This window comes from Molothrus ater, chromosome 4 (genome assembly GCF_012460135.2).
Source record: "Molothrus ater isolate BHLD 08-10-18 breed brown headed cowbird chromosome 4, BPBGC_Mater_1.1, whole genome shotgun sequence".
Lineage (NCBI taxonomy): Eukaryota > Metazoa > Chordata > Aves > Passeriformes > Icteridae > Molothrus > Molothrus ater.
In genome coordinates this window covers 14,713,569-14,731,689 of record NC_050481.2, presented here as the reverse complement: position 1 = coordinate 14,731,689, position 18,121 = coordinate 14,713,569, and the positions used below count along the sequence as shown (strand labels likewise).

At 38.7% G+C, this 18,121-nt stretch overlaps 1 protein-coding gene across 1 annotated transcript in view; it reads left to right on the top strand.

The window, feature by feature from the left end:
- The window catches only part of ARHGAP10 (Rho GTPase activating protein 10), a 138,029-nt gene that overhangs the window by 27,133 nt on the left and 92,775 nt on the right, over positions 1 to 18,121 (top strand). Inside the window, exons 2-3 of the mRNA XM_036382758.2 lie at positions 14,064 to 14,159; positions 14,249 to 14,310. Of these exons, the coding sequence (XP_036238651.1) occupies positions 14,064 to 14,159; positions 14,249 to 14,310 (158 nt within the window). The remainder of the gene's footprint in view (positions 1 to 14,063; positions 14,160 to 14,248; positions 14,311 to 18,121) is intronic.

Sequence of the window (18,121 nt, the reverse complement as noted above, 5' to 3'; positions counted from 1 at the left end):
TTTTATGTCTGGTGTTACTGTTGCTGTTTTCCTAGCTATGGACAGAATTTGTTCAAGTAGTTCTTGTAATGCTTTCTCTTGGATTTTAATCTTTCTGAGGGAGGAAAGGAGGAGAATAAAATTATTTCAGTTCTCTAGAACAAGATGCTTTTGACAGTGTGTCTCTTTTAATACTATTTTAGGTGCTTAAGTGGGGGTAAATACTAAATTGTAGGTAAAACCCATGCTGTCCTGTGACTGCCTTAGCTGAGTAATCACTGCACTGGCGGTCAGTCTGTCTGTCTTTCCCTCTCTTGCTTTCAGCTTATGACTTCAAATTTATGGAAAGCTTGTGTCTCTTTCATGTTAGCCTAAGCTGTAGGTTTTCTTTGTCCCTTGAGTGTGGGAAGAAACAGACTGCTGAAGGAGCCAGATGGGAAGGTGTAATTTTGGGAAATATGTATGTTACATTGTCTAACAACTCTGCCACTCCCAAATCTGTTGAAATGTGGAGCTCCATTTTATTACTTAGGTCACTTTCAGGGTGTTTTTTGCTGCTTGAGTGACTCTTATCTCACAGTTAATTTGTATGTTTTGATAAGTATTTGTTAAAAGTTTCTGTTTTGCAGCTGGAATAAATGTAATGTCAAACTTGTAAGAAAGCAAGGGGTATTGTATTAGGGAAGACATGGCTTTGTTTTCTTAAAGGAAAAGGTCAAAGAGAAGGGAGAGGACTAAAAAAAAGAAATAAAATCCTCCCTTCCCCTCTTACCGGTCATCAAGGTCAGGTTCTTTTTAATTTTTATAAGTAACTCTGTGCAATATTGCCCAGACTTCCTAAAGTATTTTTGCATGTTTTCAGGAATAGATGAAAAATACCCTTCTTTTCTTCTGTGACCATTCCTGTCACCTGTTAGAGTGCTTTAAAAAAAGGAGAAAGGAAAGGGTCCAGAGTAATTCCTAGTTTATTTCAAATAAACAAAGTGTTCGTTTTTCTAAAGGCCTGTGGTTTCCAGAAGAAAGATTTTTAAAAATGAAACTTAAGAGCATACTTTTCCTAACAGCCTATGATTTTTTTTTCTTCGGAGATCAGGAGTTTCCATGTAGCAGTCTTGTCATCTTCTGTCCCGAAGACACAGGCTTGGTCACTTGAGACTGAGTCCTTTCTTTAGCTCCAAACCAGAGATCAGACAGTATTTAAGCACCACCTCTTTAGTGCAATCCACAGAAACCTGGTTAAGTCTGGTTATTACTTTAAGGGCAGTTTACAAAAGAACCCTTTTCACTGGAATGTCAGCCAAGCAAATTGCTTTCTTGTTGATTTGTGCTCTAAATGTATAAACTTAACCACATGGCAGTTGGACAAGTTGGATGATAACTTTAACTGCTAATCTTTTCAAGTTTTTCTTTTTTTATGGTAATGTGTGTTGTGGCAGAGGGTGGGACAAGCAGAGGACAACTTCCCTATCAATTTGATAAAATCTAGACCTAGTCAAGCAATTATACCCTGCAGCTGTCATGATCATTTGCGTGTGATGCCTTGTTCAAATTTTTGTTTCGTTTGGTGTTTGTATTATTTAAATACTTTGTTTTCTTCCATCATCCCAATTGTTTTCTGCTTGCTTCCAAGTATGATCTGTGAATAAATAATCAGATATAAAAGGCATGTGCATTTCAGGTTCTGTGAGCAGACAGGACAGTTTGTACTGGAGAGTGCTGAAGCTGAGCTATAGAGCCAGTGCAGCTGGAGTGCAGAAGGCAGAGGGGTTTGTCCTTGCAGGACAGTTCAGAGTGGGTAGATGTACATGTCCCTTCCCTGGGTTGTACAGATGCAGTGCTCTCACTGCTGAAAGCCTGGAGCTTTTCCTTCAGATTGTTGTGTTATTTATTGTCCTGTCTTTGTATATATAATTTGATATATTTATCATTTCCCAAATTCAGAATCTGGGGCACTTCTGTGAGTATAGGACCTTTAACAGTGTGCCCAGGTGGCCAAGAAGGCCAGTGGCAGCCTGGTCTGGAGCAGCAGTAGTGTGGCCAGCGGGACCCAGGCAGGGATTGTCCCCCTGTTCTGGTGAGGCTGCACCTCAAATCCTCTCTTAAGTTTGGGGCCCTTCCTGACAAGAATGACATTGATGGCCTTGAGCATGTCCAGAGAAGGGCAAGAGAGAGAATTTCTGCTTCAGACCTGTGAGGAGGAGCTGGGGTTTTTTAGACTAGAGAAAAGGAGGCTCAGGGGAGAGCTTGTCCCTTGTTATAACTCTCTCAAAGGAGGCTATAGCCAGTAGGGATTGGTCTCTTCACCCAAGGAACAAACAACAGGGCAAGAGGAAGCTCAGGTTGAGCCAGGGGAAGGCTAGGTTGGATATTAGGAAAAAAAAATCTTCACTGAAAGGGTTGTCAAGCATTGGAAGAGGCTGCCCAGGGAAGTGGTGGAGTCACCATCCCTGGGGGTATTTAAAACTTGTGTAGATTTGGCACTCAGGAGCATGTTGAGTGGTGGACTTGGAAGTGTTAGGTTTTGGTTGGACTCAATCTTTTCCAACCAAAACGATTCTATGACTCTATAACATAGATTGTCACAATCCAAGCAGCTTCTCATTCCAACTTTTAGCCTGGCAAAATGTTTTCGGGTTTTTTTTTCTTCATTTTTTTGCATTCTAGAGAAGGGAACCCACGTATGTGGTGCTGAAATAGCAGGCCAGAGGCCTTACAAACTGAATCTTGACTTGAGCTGACAGAAGCCATGAGAAAACTGACAGCTCTCAGTAGAGAACAGTCCTGCAGCAGTGAAAAACAACTTGTTTTCCTTGAGAAACTCTAGGACTGTGGAAAACAACCTGCTTTCCCTGAGAAAGAACTCTAGGACTGTGAGAAACACCAGGCACCCGTATAAACTGTTTTTACACCATTAGGTAGAAAAACGAAAACGTTGTGTCACAAACAGCCCATTCTGCATGTACGCACCGGGGGATTGAGTGACCAATCGATACAGGGTAACCACTTGTTACTGACCAGTTTGGGACAGACAGGGGATGTTCTTTAAAAACTCTGTGGGAATAAACTGTGATCTTCTGGTTTGGTCCATAAAAAAGTGTGTCCTGCATCTTTCTTTTAACAAGCGCCACAGGGCCACATGTCTAAATTAAGCTGACAACATTTGTTGGAAGCCATGGGTTGCTTTGGTCTCTGCTCTGGTTTTGTCTGCTTCTCACTTGTTGTGATGTGTAGTTAAAGCTTCAAGTGTGTTCAAGTGTGTCTGGGCTATGAGGGCAGGGTTGTGGATCCTTGAGGTGATGATAAGCAGGAACAGTATTTGAATATGAACTGTTGTTTACAGGATGCAGAGAAGAGAGACAAAGGAAAAAGAAATTCTTTCTGTTTTATAAACAAGTTATCTCAAGCTTAATAATGCCTCAACTCCAGAAATGGCAATGAAAGCACTTTAGAAAACATCTTTCTATTTGGAAATGCTGGCTCACTCCTTTTCCCTCAGCTTCCACCAATGCAACTCAAACATGACTGAACCAAGTCCTGAACTTCGGTATTTCTACTCTGTTTTAGGAAGTCTTCCTCATATCATCAGAGTGGGGAGAATAGTCACATCCACTGCAGGAGATGCACACTAGAGTTTCTGGGGGAGGTTGTGAATTCTTTCATGGTATTGCTTGTCTTGGGTAAGAAACCGCTTTATCTGCTCTCATGAGAACGTCTTATGGCAAAATGCACAATACCTAGTAATGCAGCTGGAACAATTAAGTGAGGGAAAAATCAAAAAATTACTTAGGCTTGGGCTTTCACTCAGAAATTTTGTATGTTATGCTTATTTAGAAACAAAAAGCTTGACTTTTCCCCAAAACCGTCATAGTAGACTTAAGGTAATTCTTGTGTCAAAGCATGGAGCATATAAATAATATAAAAAAGAGTCTCACTGTATTATATACTGTAAGTGTTCTTTTTATTTGAAAACAGAATGAAATATGGAATTGCATTAGAAGATGGAAACATTTTTTGTTTCCTGCTGTGTAGGATTGCAAGATGTTTCTTTTTCATGCCTTGTGCTTCTCATGAGGATGTGGTGGTTGCTCTTGCCTATCTTTAATTGCTTTTGCTCAGTTATTTTATTTTTTGATCATTTAGTGATCTTTGATTCAGGAACCAAGTGCCACTGATATCTGGGCATGGAAACTCATTTTTAACAAATGTACTGAAAACCCAAAGCAGTGAGGCTTTCACATGCTTGTGTGCCAGAAGCTTTAAGGTCAAAAGTTTTTTCCCAGTCAGAGTCAGTGAGTTTTACTGTGTGTCACTTTTGAAATGCACATTATCAGCCTACATTTGATTCATTGGCCTCTTGTAAAATTTCTAATCTGGAAGTGTCAGAAGGATTACAGGATTTCTTTGCACAGAATCCAACTCTTACACAACCATCTGGACCAAAGATGAGTGAAGTTTCTCCTTTGGCATGTAGCACACTGCATTATTGACTATTTAAATCAGTATTTCCTGCTAAGCTTTCTTAGCAGTTATTGGTGGCAGAAGCAATAATTTTATTCTTTGCTCAGACAAATAAATTGCAATAATTGGAGAAGCTGGCAGGTGAAATGAGACTGGGACATCTGGGCTTTCTCTAGCAATAAATTTTTTAAAAGAACAACAGTGAGAGCAGGGAAAGGGGAATATAAAACTCATCCTTTAAAGTAAAGTTTCATGTATTTTGGTGCTTCCTGTAACTTTTTTTATTTAAAGGAAACTTGTACTCACAATAAAGATGTTGAAATATTCTGTTGTGTTCATGTAAGGCTTTGGTCTGACCGAATCAGAAGCTTCATTTTTAATATGTTTTAGTCAGAAACAGCTCATATTAGAGCTGTCAGGAAAATTTTTTTTGACACACAACTGTTGTGTCACTTTGCACTTTAAGTCCTTATTTGACAATTTTGGAAAGGTGTGGAATAAGGCTTTTTTTTTTTTAATTTACCCAAATTTTAAAAAAATCATGTTAAGTTACCCATTGCTGTGCTGTCTGCTGCTTTTTCTGGAAACTGTATATGACAGAGGTACAGGCTGTCCTCTGCACCACAGTTGCTGCCAGCTGTTTTCTCTGTCAAAACTTGGATTAATTTCACTTCTGTGTCAAGCTGCAGCAGGGTTATTCCTGAACTCTCCATGAGGGTCTGTTGTGGTCATTCTGTCTTCTTGATGCTGAAGATTCATCTTTTAATAAATAAGGAAATAAATAGCCCAAGGATTGGGCACTTGGTCATTATGTGTTGAATTATAGATCTCAGCTGCTCAAATTTATCTGATTTCTCGTTGTGTTTTCCTCTCTCGTCTCCCACTTGAATCCTGTTGCACTTGGGAAAATGAAGCTGTGTTGTCTCAAGTCTTTGCATACTGGAAGAGTTTTGCTAAACGTTCATGACTCATAAGCAGAGGAATTGGTGAAAATAGAACTTTCCTTTTCTGAGCCTTGTATGGGCTTACTGATGATGAAGTATTTGGTAGCCATTTGATTTAACACCCTAATTATAGGTGTGCAGTTGTGCTGGATGCATGTTTGGACGTGTTTTCTTGTGAAGAAATCACAGTATCATGCAAGTTTGATCTCCTTCTTGGTTTTTCTCTACGTATGCAAATATTTAGGTAGTAATTCCATACAAGTGACAAAGTTTTGAGATATCTGCCATTTTAGAGGGAAAAACATATGAATGATATTTTTTCCTGCAAAGGTATTTAATATTTAATGTTGACATTTCTGCAAAAAAAGGTCTTGCTGGAAATATTTCTTGGATGTGAACTCTGAGATGATGTCTGCTCAGTGGCAGCAGATGTGGCACATGAAAAACCTGCAAGCTGGTGTGTTTGTTGTGACCTTCCTGTTCCAGGCTAAGCTGGACTTCTCTTCCAGCTTTCCCAACCACATGAAGTTTCGGTCACATGTGCTTTCTACAAGAAGAGACTTCAAGTAATGAAGTCAGTCCTGTTTCTTGAAGGAGGAATCTCTGTGACTTGGTGGTGGGTCGGGACGTCTGCTGGTTTGATGTCACAACTTGACCTGACTGCCATGAGCAAATTTTGCTGACTGAAGAAAGTAGACGTGTCCTGTCAGTTATTTGGGTTTAGAAAAGTGCTTTGAATTCAGTGATTATTTCACTTAAGATGAGTTGTGTGGGGTTAATGCTTCGTTGCCCATTTTCACAGTGTGGATTGGATTATGTGGGGTTGTCCCTGGACCACAAACTTCTTTTATAATTTGCAGACTATAATGGCAAAATTTAACTTCTGACCAACAGTCAATTCCTATTTTTCTTTTGCAATCAAAACAGTATTTCAGCACAATATATTCTTTTTTATGTAAACATTGTCGTTGTCTGGGAACTCAGTCTGGGAATGAAAGCAATTATCCAGAATTTAAACATTCAGAATGCTGATGTTGGATAAGTATCTGTAGAATAAACAAATTTTTTTCTTCTAAGTGCTTTATGGAGTTTCCCAGTTGAGAATGTTTTCAGTTAACTAGCACAATTTTTCATCCTTAAGTAGTCTGGTCTTCTGATTTACTTCCTACTGAACAGCAGTAATACAGAAGGCCCTTAAATCTGTGGTGTTTGTCAAGAATTTAAATTGAAGAATAAAACATCTGGAAATCTATGATCTACTTAGTGATCAGAGTTGTTTTATAAATTCTATCAGTTTTAAATTTCCATTTCAGAATTTGTTACTAGTGGTGTAATCTCACATTCTGAATTCATATATCTTCACATTAATAATAGTAAAATCTGGATCTCTGAAAAGAATTTTTTCATTTCACATTGTCTAATGCAGTCACTTTTGGAACGCAATTTACAGGTCTGGGCTACTTGAAGACTTGCAGATATTGTAGGAAGCTTTGCCAGGGAAACTTTTGATTGTATAAGTACTTGATATTGTGTGTTCCAGCATTGCTTCTGGATTGATGAAGAGTTTTCTCTTGGGAACAGACTGTAGAACAGTGGTGTCCCTCTTGCTGCCATTTGGTGCAGTATGGCAAAGTGAAACCTTTGCAGCAAATCCTGAACTGCTGGTTTTTATCTTCGGGAACCATGTGAATTTGGTGGAATGCTCTCATAGTTTCATGCACTGCAAATCCGTTTTTCCTTATCCTTTGCTTTCTAATTTATTATTTCTTTCATTCTATTTCATTGTTAGAGGCTCAGAGTTTGTAGGGATCAGGAAGATGGTTCTGATTCCTTTGAAGACAGATTATCTTTGTGGTGCTTCACAGGAACTTCCCTCAGAGTTGCAAGGCTCTTCAGCATAGACTTTGGGATACAAGTCTTATGTCAACGTGATTGCAGGAATATTCCTTTACCACTGAAGCAGAGAATTTATCTGCAGGATTGTAGGACCAGGAATGGAGCTTCTCTTTTGCTTTCATAATGTAACTTATGCTGTTCCTGAAAAGCAGAACTGAAAGATGTAGTCACCATCTGAGCTGGCAGAGGGGTGGGAAGATTTTTGTGTAAGAGCTTCTTGGAGATGCTTTAGAAAAACCTTAATCATTGCTGAGATACTAAATGTGCTTTTTTGCCTAACGCCTCTGATGCAAAGAGGAAAATGCCCTTGGCAGGGTAGAGTAGGGCTGCTGGCAGATTTCAAAGATCCAACTAAAAAGGCAAATAGCCAGAGCCCAAGAAGGTGTGGTGCAGCTGAGGGACAATACCAGCAGGACTTGGCACTTTTCCCATACTCTCCTAAGATGCTACTTTATTTCATATGTGGTAATTAACATGTTAATTACATGTTTTGTGATGTGGAGGATAATGAAGTTTGTATCCTTGTAGTTCAAATGGTAGAGAGAGGAGAAATGAGTCAAGTCTGTTTTCACTGATAAAAGTTGTAGAACTAGAGAAAAAAAGGAAGAAAAAAATTGAAAATTGATAAATAAATTGATACATATTTTATCTTATTGTACGGTGTACTTTCTGTAGGAGAAAACAATGGTTGGAGGTTGTGGCATCTAAGCAATTTTGCATATTTATGAAAAAAATTAGTCTACTCTGCTGACATCTGAAAGATTTTTTTAACTTTCCTGTTCTGATTGGTATGGGGAATAGTGCCATTTAGACCATGGGATTAAGCATTTGAAAGAAGGAAAATCATAAAATTCTTGCAAGAGTTGGGTTCTCTCTTTTAAGAAGTGGGGAGGTTAGAATGTGTCTTTTGTGCTACACAATGTGACTTATTCAGACTAAATAGCCTGATTTTACTTGTCCCAAAATTACACCACAGTTAATGACCCCAGCATGCGGTAAAACTGGTAATAGGGAATGTCCAGCACTGTAGAAGAAACACTGGGGAGCAGTAGGTTGCTAAAAGAGGCACTGTTTGGAAGAATGGTATTCATTGCCATGATATTAGTAGTTCTCTTTTTATTAGATTGAACACTAAAAATATGGTTTTGTTTTTGGCTTCTTTGTTGTCGTTAGTTTGGAGAGTCGTGACAAAATCTGAACTTTACTGTAGTAGAAGAATGACATTGGTTCTTATCTATGTCAAGAAGAAAAATTCCATTAGTGATTAAGATTGCTCAAATTCTTATTGATCTCAAGTTTTTACATATAAATTACCTTAGAGATGTTTGTTTTTCATTTTACTCTTGCAATTTCTTTTTTTCTGTTTGATGCAAAGTGTTTGGTTGCATCTGTTTGTTTTTTTTTTTTCACCTTGAAAAAACCCTTTTCCAGTTAAACTTTGAAAGACTTTTCCTAAAACATTGCTGCTGCCATCCCTCTTTTTTTGTTGCATTTTGAAAATTTAAACTCTCACTTACGTGCCTGGAAAAATTTCTGCGGGATTTTCCAAAATAGTAAAACAATTTGTAACTTTGGTACACTTTATGTGGAGTTGCCTCAGACCTGAGCATATGAATGAGGAGGGTGTGAAGTTGTTGACAACTGGAGAGGGGTCTTTGGGGCCAGCATGAGCAGGATGCTACTTGGATTAAACTGAAATGGTGAGAGGTTGAGCTTTTACTTATTTGTTTTAAAGGTGTGGGATTGACCAAATGCACTGTATTATGCAGGGGAGGCAGGGGGGGAGGGAAGTTGAGTCACTTGACAAGTCAGGAATACGTTACTTCTTAATCCTCATAGCCAAAATTGCTAAGCTTTCAGAAACATGTGAGCTGCCATGGGTGATGTGACATGATTAAAATGGGACTCCAGAAACCTCTTAGACCTTTGAACTTGATTTCCATTCAGGTTTTGGATGGGAATGAGTAACTTCGTGTTTTAGCTTCATTGTAAATTTTCTTGTTTTGATGGCTCTTTCAATATATTTATCAGATAAAAATGAGGAGTAAAAAGTTTATTTAGTTTTAGGGAATTGGAATGTGTCACTGCTCTTAGGAATTCTGCCACATGGCCTACATCTGCTAAGTTACTAAATTAATCCTGTTTATCCACCTTGCTAAGGTAGTGACTAAATCCTGTTCATGTTCTCAGTGTCATGGATTATTAGATTCATTTTTCACCTTGTGAAAGGGGACACAGAAAAGGAACAGAGTTGCTTTTAAAGTGTTGAGATGGTGCATTTTTTGTATAAAATGTCATATGAATCTGTACTGCAGCTCTTGGACAAACTATTTTAAGTGCTCTGTTCCTCTGAAGCTGCTTTGTTGGCTCTTGTAGGAGATTGATGCCTGGGAAGAAGAGGGGAGAGGCCAACTCAGCTCAGCTTGTTCTTGCCTTTTTCATGATGGTGTGTGGCTTGCCTCATCTTGGCCTACTGCAAAGAAAATACCTTGAGAAATCTAATATTAGCTTGATTAAGCTTAAAATAGCTTGAAGATGATCTTGGTAGTTAAATCTAAGTGTTTGTTAACATTCTAGCTTTTTAGGGAGGATGTTGTTCAATGAAGCCAGAGCAGTTTTAATCCATGTTAAATAAAGCTGCTGGAGATCTCTCATTCCCAGAGTGTATCTGTTAAGAGTCAGTGAAACTTGAAGTTAGGATTGAGGAATGGTGATGTAATTCCAGTCCTTCTTAAAAGCTTGATGCAGAAATGTATATATTGTTGTAGAAAAATAGTAACACTCATACAAATGGGTGTAGTTCTTCTGCCTTCCAAAAGAGATCCAGAATAGCTTTAGAAAGCAATATTGTCAGGCTTTGTGCAAGACTTCTGGTTTGTGTGGCTAGCACTGAGATTAGTACTGATCTTAAAGGGAGTCATTGGATTCTGGTGCTGTTAAGTGAGGCTTGGCCACCACCCAGCAACTAATGGTGTCATGTTGGCTCAGCTCGACTCAGATAAGGAACAAAAGTATTTTCTTTCAAATCCAAATGGAAAAAATATCGAGGTTTTTGTGTGGGCTACTGGCAGTGCATCTGTCACTGGACAAACTCATGGGAGCACTTGTTACCAAGGTGTTTCAGAGCAAGGTGAGGAAGCAGGCAGCTGCTCCTGTTTCTTCTGCTCTGTTTTTAAATAGTTGCGTTGAACATGAAGAAGTACAGTGTACTGATATGAACAATGCCAAAGAAAAAATGAAAAGCTGTACTGATATGAATAATGCCAAAGAAAAAAAATTAAAAGCCCTGGTGTCCTTGGGTCCCCTCCCTTCTCTCCTTGGAAATCTGTCTTCAGCCTTTTGGCCAAAACATTTAGCAGATGCTTAGTTTCTTTTAGTGTTTTAGAAGGTGAATCTTTGAAATGACTCTGCCTTATGGGTTTGCCGGGATTCCATTGTATTCAGCAGTGTTAGTGTTTGGTTGATATTTAAAGCACTCTTTGATCTTGAATGCCCTGTTCCTCCTTTTTCAGTGATAACCACAGCTTGTAACAAGCAACAACCCTATTGCTGCTTCCTTTATCTTTCAGTTTGGTGTTACTTTGTAAAATGTGGAGATTAAAGGGAAAAAATAGTTACTCTTCAGTAGGCCACAGCAATATTCACCTAACCAGTTAACTGCTCATGCTGTTTGATACCTAATTGTACTCAAGTGCTGTCTTATTCTAGTGTTTGTAGCTGCAATCCATTCGGGTTTACAGTCTGCTAAATAACACACACTGGTCCTGCAGGCTCTCATGCTGGTCTGCAACAATGCTAGGATGTATCTGTCAGTGCCAGACAAATCATCTTGCTCTAGTAAAGGTCTTCTGACACATTATGGAAGAAGGCCAAGTTATGTTTATGAAATTTCTAATTCAAGCAACAATGCTCAGCATTTAAATTGTAGCACAATAGTCAGACACTATAGTACTTACAATGATATCAGCATCTAGTTTGTTTTTATAAATGCTTATAGTTGGGTGAACTTATGTGTATGTATTGTAGGACATTTGGAATTTATCAGAGCAGTTTGATGATGTTTGTCCCACAATGGAAGGCTTGACTGCAAGTAGTCTCAGGTATCTCACTCTGGCTGTGGTTTGTCAGGTGGCAAGAAAATCCACCACAAAGCTATGCTATCTTCCTTTTTTGTTTGTTTCCAGCCACCATCCTTGTAATTTTTCCCATACCTTAACAAAAAAGAAATCAGTATTCTTGCTCGGACCTTTTGAGAAAGTTTTCCTCCATTGCTACTTGATACTTGATTTTGATTTTGCTCCAGTGACTTCTTTTGTTGAAAGTGCCAAGTTCTTAAAATCCAGAAAATATCTTCTTGTTTTCTTCCAGGTGTTGATTCAATAGTATCTGCAGCTTCTCTTGACCCATCAGGCTGTTATTCTGTGACCCAAATCCCCAAGTCCCTCCCACTCACCGATGGTTTCCAAAATTTTCTGTAATGGTTCTTAAACATTTCAGAAATTATTTGTGGAAATATGTTACAAAAATTTAATGTGTCTTCATGGTTTTAAATGAGGAACTCTGCAAATATAGCTTTGATGTGTGAAAAGGTTATTGCTTCCAACAATGTAGTCAGTCCTTGGGTCAGTAATTTCCAATCCCTGAGCAGGTTCAGTAATGAGAAATACAGGAATATGGGTTTCTGATCCTGTGAGAAGCTGAATGTTTTAATTCAGCCCATTCTCAAGCTGATTGTAGATGTTGGACTTTGCACTGAAAGAATCTGGGTGTGGCCATAAGTTTTGTTTGCTGTCACTGTCACGAGAGAGGTGAAAGTTTGACAGCAGTCTAGAAAGGCTCATAAAGTCACTAATATTGTACCTGTTCAGTCCATGAAGGGAAATGGGGGTGCTGTGTGTGTGTGGTGCTGCATGAGTCTCTTGGCATCTACCTTGCTCAACATGATTGAATGCTTCACCTCTACAAGTAGGAGAAACATAATAAACAATTCCTTCCTCTAGCGTGGCACTGACTCTCATATGACAGGGCTTTGGGAGGGGATTATTGGATTCAAGAAAATTTAATAAGTTTGGGAGAGTGAGTGTTGTTGGAACCATTCTCCCATAAATAAATTCTTTTCAGCCTTGTGCTGTGACCTGGGTCACAAATAAGTGTAACATTAGATGGTTAAGAACCTTGTTATTTAAGCTTTTCACAGCCAACAGAACTTGTTTCTTTCACTGTTTGCTTTATGAGCAGCTGTTCAGCCCACGAGACATTTGAATTAAAACACCCATGTTTCCTTTCACATGGGAGTTAGGTTACTGCTTCCTTCAACCTTCTTATCCTTGTTATTTCAACCCTCTGCAGCATCCTGCTACATCATATGTTGGAGGGTACATGCACAGGTTTAGGAGGGAACAGCTCTGTTACACAATGGCTGAGGAGAGGGCTAATGAGAAATGGGTGAAAAGAAAGGAAAAGGAACAAAAAGCTTTTTTTTTTTTTTCACTTTAGACTGTTTTGCTGTTTTTAGAGTATTTGACTTAACATTTTAAGTGGTTGAACTGAACTTCCAGTATAAGGGGTTGTACTATGACATGTGATAAAATACATGATGTGTCAGATGCAGGACTGGTAATAAAATTAGGTGATTTTTTGTTTGTTATTGGTAAAACAAAACATACAAACAAAAAACCCCAAACTAAAAGGAAAAAAAACCCAAACCAAATTACCTCCCTCCTAAAACTAGAACAAAAAAGACCAACTGGTAATCTTTTAGTGCCTGTTAATATTAAAGAGCAAAATGATTAGGTGGCCTGTTAAAAGAGTTTTTCTTAACCCTTCAGAACTGCATGTGATAAGAAAAAGATTATAGATTAACTAAGTACTTTAGGTTGTCCTTAACTTTGGCTGACAACAAAAATGTGAGTAAAACCTTCACAATTGGGTAGAAGTGTACCAGGACATGCATCCTTTTTTTTTTTTTCCCCTCCTGAACAATTGAATCCTTCCAGAACTTGTGACATTCCCAACATGCACATGTCAGCACAACAGAAAAGTGTGTGCACAGTGTTTATTTACAGCTTTATGATTTTCAGGGAGGGTTTATCATGATGATATTGTGACTGAATATGGAGTCTGATTACTTCCTGAGAAGTGCAAGAGTGCAGCCTCTGACCTGAAATTGTCAAATGTTAATGGGTTAAATTTGGATTGCTGGGAATGTTTTATAGCTATTGCAAAACAGTTATTATATAAAATTAATTTTAATGCTGTGCATTTAACTTAGCTTTTGGCAGAGTTTAACTCCATGGAATTTCTAGTTCAAGTGCAAAAATTCTATTGTATTGGGTTTATGTATATTTATGTATCAAGGTTTCACTAGCAGAGTTATCTATATATAGTCCCTAGAAAATTCCAAAATGTGTATTTGTGCTGATGAATATATGAGTGAATTTAGGTTAGCAGAGCAAGACAACCTGTACAACTTACAGTGTTGTGCCCTTGACTTCTGTAATTACAGATTTGTTTTCATGTGCCCTAAATTGAAGTGCACTGTAAGGATAGACACAACACTATACACATGATCACATGTGCTTTCTACTGTATAGCTTTGCATCAAGAAGTCTGTGTGACAAATGTCTTATCAGAAGAGGGTTAGGCAACACTGGATGTCCTGTAATGTCCTTAGACAGACCTGTGTTAAGAGTTTCTTGTAAAAGTTGGTTATTCTAGGTATAGAAAGATCTTCTGGCCTACATAAAATGACTGCTTACCCTTCAACCTGTGCTCTTTTTCTTGCAGACCTTTCAGCAGCCCAGAGAAAATTTGCTCATTCTCTGAGAGACTTTAAATTTGAATTCATTGGTGATGCAGAGACTGATGATGAAAGATACATAGGTAGGTAAGAAGTGACTATGAGTGGATATATTTTGTCAATGCCATCCTGCAACATGATTAAACTTTCTTTGTATTATTTTATATTACAGATGCATCATTTCATGAGTTTTCAAACTTTTTAAAAAATCTTGAAGAACAAAGAGAAATTTTGGTGAGTTGAAATAAATGATTTTAAAAGCTGTGCACATAGCAAAGAGATCAACATTAGTGAAATTGCTTTTATTGCTTTGTTAACCACCAAGGTGTTGATATCACTGACTTTTAAGTGGGAGCTCTCATTGTGCAGCCTCTGGTTCTGTAGTCTAGAGTGCAGACAACACCTTGTTCTCATTAAAGAAGAAATCTGTATGGTAGGGATGGATAAATATGAGTTGGTTTAAAATAGTCATGCCCAGGTTAATTATGGCTGGGGTGAATGGGAAAACCACCCTAAGTTTGTTTGCCATTTCCAGTAAAAAGCCAAATGAAAGAGTTAATGCTGCAGCAGGGGACACTCAAGTTCTGGCAATTGGCCAACTTTGGATCCAGAATCTCTGTAGCTCTGGCTTCAATGCTTATGTGGATCTGGGATGCAATCTGTTTTATTTGAAGTAGCAGACTTAGAAACCTTTACCTTGTATTTGAGCTTCAGTGAGAGGTTGGAGCTGCAGACACTTGCTCTATTGTGTAAAAGATCTCTGTTCTGTTGCCTGTGATTGCTTGGGGTGTAATTAGTGAAATATGGCTCATGTTGGCTGCACACAGGGCAGGGGCTGAGAGCTCTGCCAAACACCTTGCTACCTGGGTTTCCTGACTTTTCAGAAGATGGGGGTTTCCTTCTGGATGGTTTCTTTTTGGTTCTTCTCAGCAGCTGTGTGCCCAGCTTTTGTTTCAGAGCAGTGATTCATAGAGCAGCTGCTGTGTACCCAGTTTTCTTTTGAGTCAGGCCAGACTCTCCATCTGGGACATGTGCTTAGATCTGACATGATAGCAATTGCATTTCTTGGTATTTGACATGTGGTTATATCTTTGCCTTCCTGGAAATCAGTGATCCCTTGGCATCACTGAGAGGAAGCTGAGACTAATCTGCTGTCTTCCCTGTTTCCTTCTGCCAGAAGATGTGCCTGCAGTGCAGGGATATGTAAATAAGTGATAAAAGAACTTGTGAAAAATTCTTTTTTCCATGTTTCCCTTTCCAGTCCTGATCCCAGTAATATTCATGGTTCCTTGTAAGTGTTGTGTTCTGTTCTGGTATGCTGTTCTGATCTGGAACCACATTAAGGTCTGAATTAGGGTCAGTGTGGTTCTTCACACTTTCCTAAAAACAGTCTTTGGATAGGAGAGACAATTTTTCAGTGTTTTGAGCTGTTTTGCCAAATCGTAGAGATTGGCTCAAGCATGTTTCAATACTTCTTTTGCTTTTCATAATACTACAGTATAGTCTTTACTTTGCTTTTTCCTGTCATCCATAACTGTATTTTATTTTAATGAATTGCACAAATCTAATTAATGAAAATCTTAATGAAATTTTATAGTGAAAAATACTTAATGAGCTACCACATTATTTTGATGTCAGGCTTTTGAGGGATGACTTAACAATTCCATGGCACATTTCAGTGACTGTATCAACAGCTCTTCAGCAGGGATAGATCACCACCACAGCAGGCTGTGCAGAATCCAGTGCTGTCTGTCTGGATTGTGAAACACTTCCATTGTTCAAACTGAATGCCATGAAACTGTGTTAACTTACTTTGTTGGTATGGTGCCCATGCTTACACAGAAGGTGCTATCATACTGAAAGCTAACTTGTGTCAGTTTCTTGATAGGAAAAGGATGAAATGCAGTTTTTATTAGAACTGTGACTGATGAAAAACAGGGAGTATAAGTTGTAATGGGGAAAATATTTATTACCAAATGGAAACAGAATATATTCTCTGAGTTACCAGATGTGTGACCTTTTTATTTCATCTGTAGTCTAGCAAATGTTATGTATCATTTCTGGAGTGAGCTTATGTAACAATGGCTGTAAGTCTCTAAGAAAATGATTGTATGGTGACTGGAAAAGATAATTCCCAGCATCTGCTCCTCTGGCTTTTTTTTTTTTGACTTCTCAGTGGATGTTTTAACAGTGGCATGAGCTCTAGAGATACTCCCGTGGAGAATATTAGGACATGTTTCATTCACAGATGTTTGCAATGAGGTCAGGGATCCAAAGACTTTCCATTAAGATGCAAAGTATATAGCAGCATTTTTTTTCAAAAGCACTCAGTCTTTGTTAAGAGTTGAGTATTTCCCCCCTTACTATTTTGAGTATTTCCCCCCTTACTATTTTGAAGATGACCAGAGGATTTTGGACTGCTGTCTTCAGTGGCATTGCATAGTTGAATAGATAGGCAAATTTCAGGCCCATAAAGTTATATTAAAGAAATCAATGAATAATTACAGGACAAAAGGGATTTCAGACACTGCTGTGCATTTTGGTTTTTTAGATACTTGAGAAAAGGGTTATTTTTTTCTGAACTGCTTTGTAAATGAAACAAATCTACAATTAAAATACATTCTAGACTCAAAGTAAATGCTCATCATCTCCTCTTCTCATGGTTTTCTGAAATTGTAGTGAATCCAGAGTCCATAAAACTTGCTGTCAGTGTTTACAATGAATAATGACCAGAAAGGTAAATTTATCTGGTGCATATTTATTTGGTGGATATAATTTCATTCAGATGGAATCTTGCACTTCATGGTTTTACCATTTCTCCCATCTCCTTCAAAGGTTGCCGAAATTATATCCCAGGTGTCAAAGGATTTAGTTGTATATGAAAAGAGAAGTTGGCAACAATTCAGACATTTCACTGAAATTATTACAGAGTGGTCAATAAAAAACCAAATTACATCTTTCCATAGCACTGTAGGTTGGTGAAACTCCCCAGGGCAGAAATGGATCACTGTCCCTGAGAATATTCTGGAAATTATTTTTAGATGTTGAGGATGAATGGAGTTGTAGGACTTAGATTCTGCTCCTTTGGCACTGCAGAAGTGCTTTGGAAGTTCAGGGATGACAGGGAACTTGGCAAGGTGGTAGGAGAAGGTGGGATGAGCGAGGCCCAGCATGGTGATGCTCAGATGCTCTGTCTCAGTACCCAGCTGTTCCCCTGGGTGCCAGGGAGAGCACCAAACCCTCCCTCCCAGCCCCACTTTTCCTGGCAGCAGAAGGGAGCTTTGATTCTTGTGAGGGACTGAGAACAGCAGGTTTCACTGTCTGCCCCCATTTGAGCTGTGGTGGTGAGCAGAGAAGTGTTACCTGGTTAGCCTGTGGCTCTTGGTCCTTTCCTTCACACCTCCCTTTCTCCATTCCAGGCTACTCCTAGACAACCAGTTTGCCCCTAATTAGTTTTCCCTGTTGATTCCAGTCTTGCTAAGTCATAACCAAATGTGATAGCTCTTGTATTGTTTCCTCAGTTATCTTGGCAGTGCTTGGCACTCCTGCTGTGGTCACCTTCGTGTGCTGGCTTTGAGTGCTTTCCCTCCTTGGAGTTCCTCTGTCCTCCTTGGAGTTTATCTGCTTCTGGAGTTCACATGACTCTTGTCAAGAGCTGGTCTAACCTGTTCTTAAAAAAGTTCCAGGAACATGGATTTCTCTTTATTCTGCTATTTAGTCTTCATTTCTTTCACCTCATGTTCACACTGAGTCTCCTTTACTACAAGTTAAGCTGGGAAATTTTTAAAAATTTTTCTGCCATAGTCATGGAATAAAACTGATCACCTTTCCTTCATGGTAGTATTTTTATGGTTACCCTTTCTAAGTGGTCTTTTACATCTGTATTTTTCCTTGTTCAATTTAATTACACTGTGTTTAGACCTTCTATCTTTTATGTTAGAATTACTGCTTTCTCCTCCTCTTCTTGCCTTTAAGTTGCTGCTATATTTGCTCTTCTACCATCCTCTGGGACCTTGCTTGCCTCTCCCTTTAGTTTGCTTTGCTG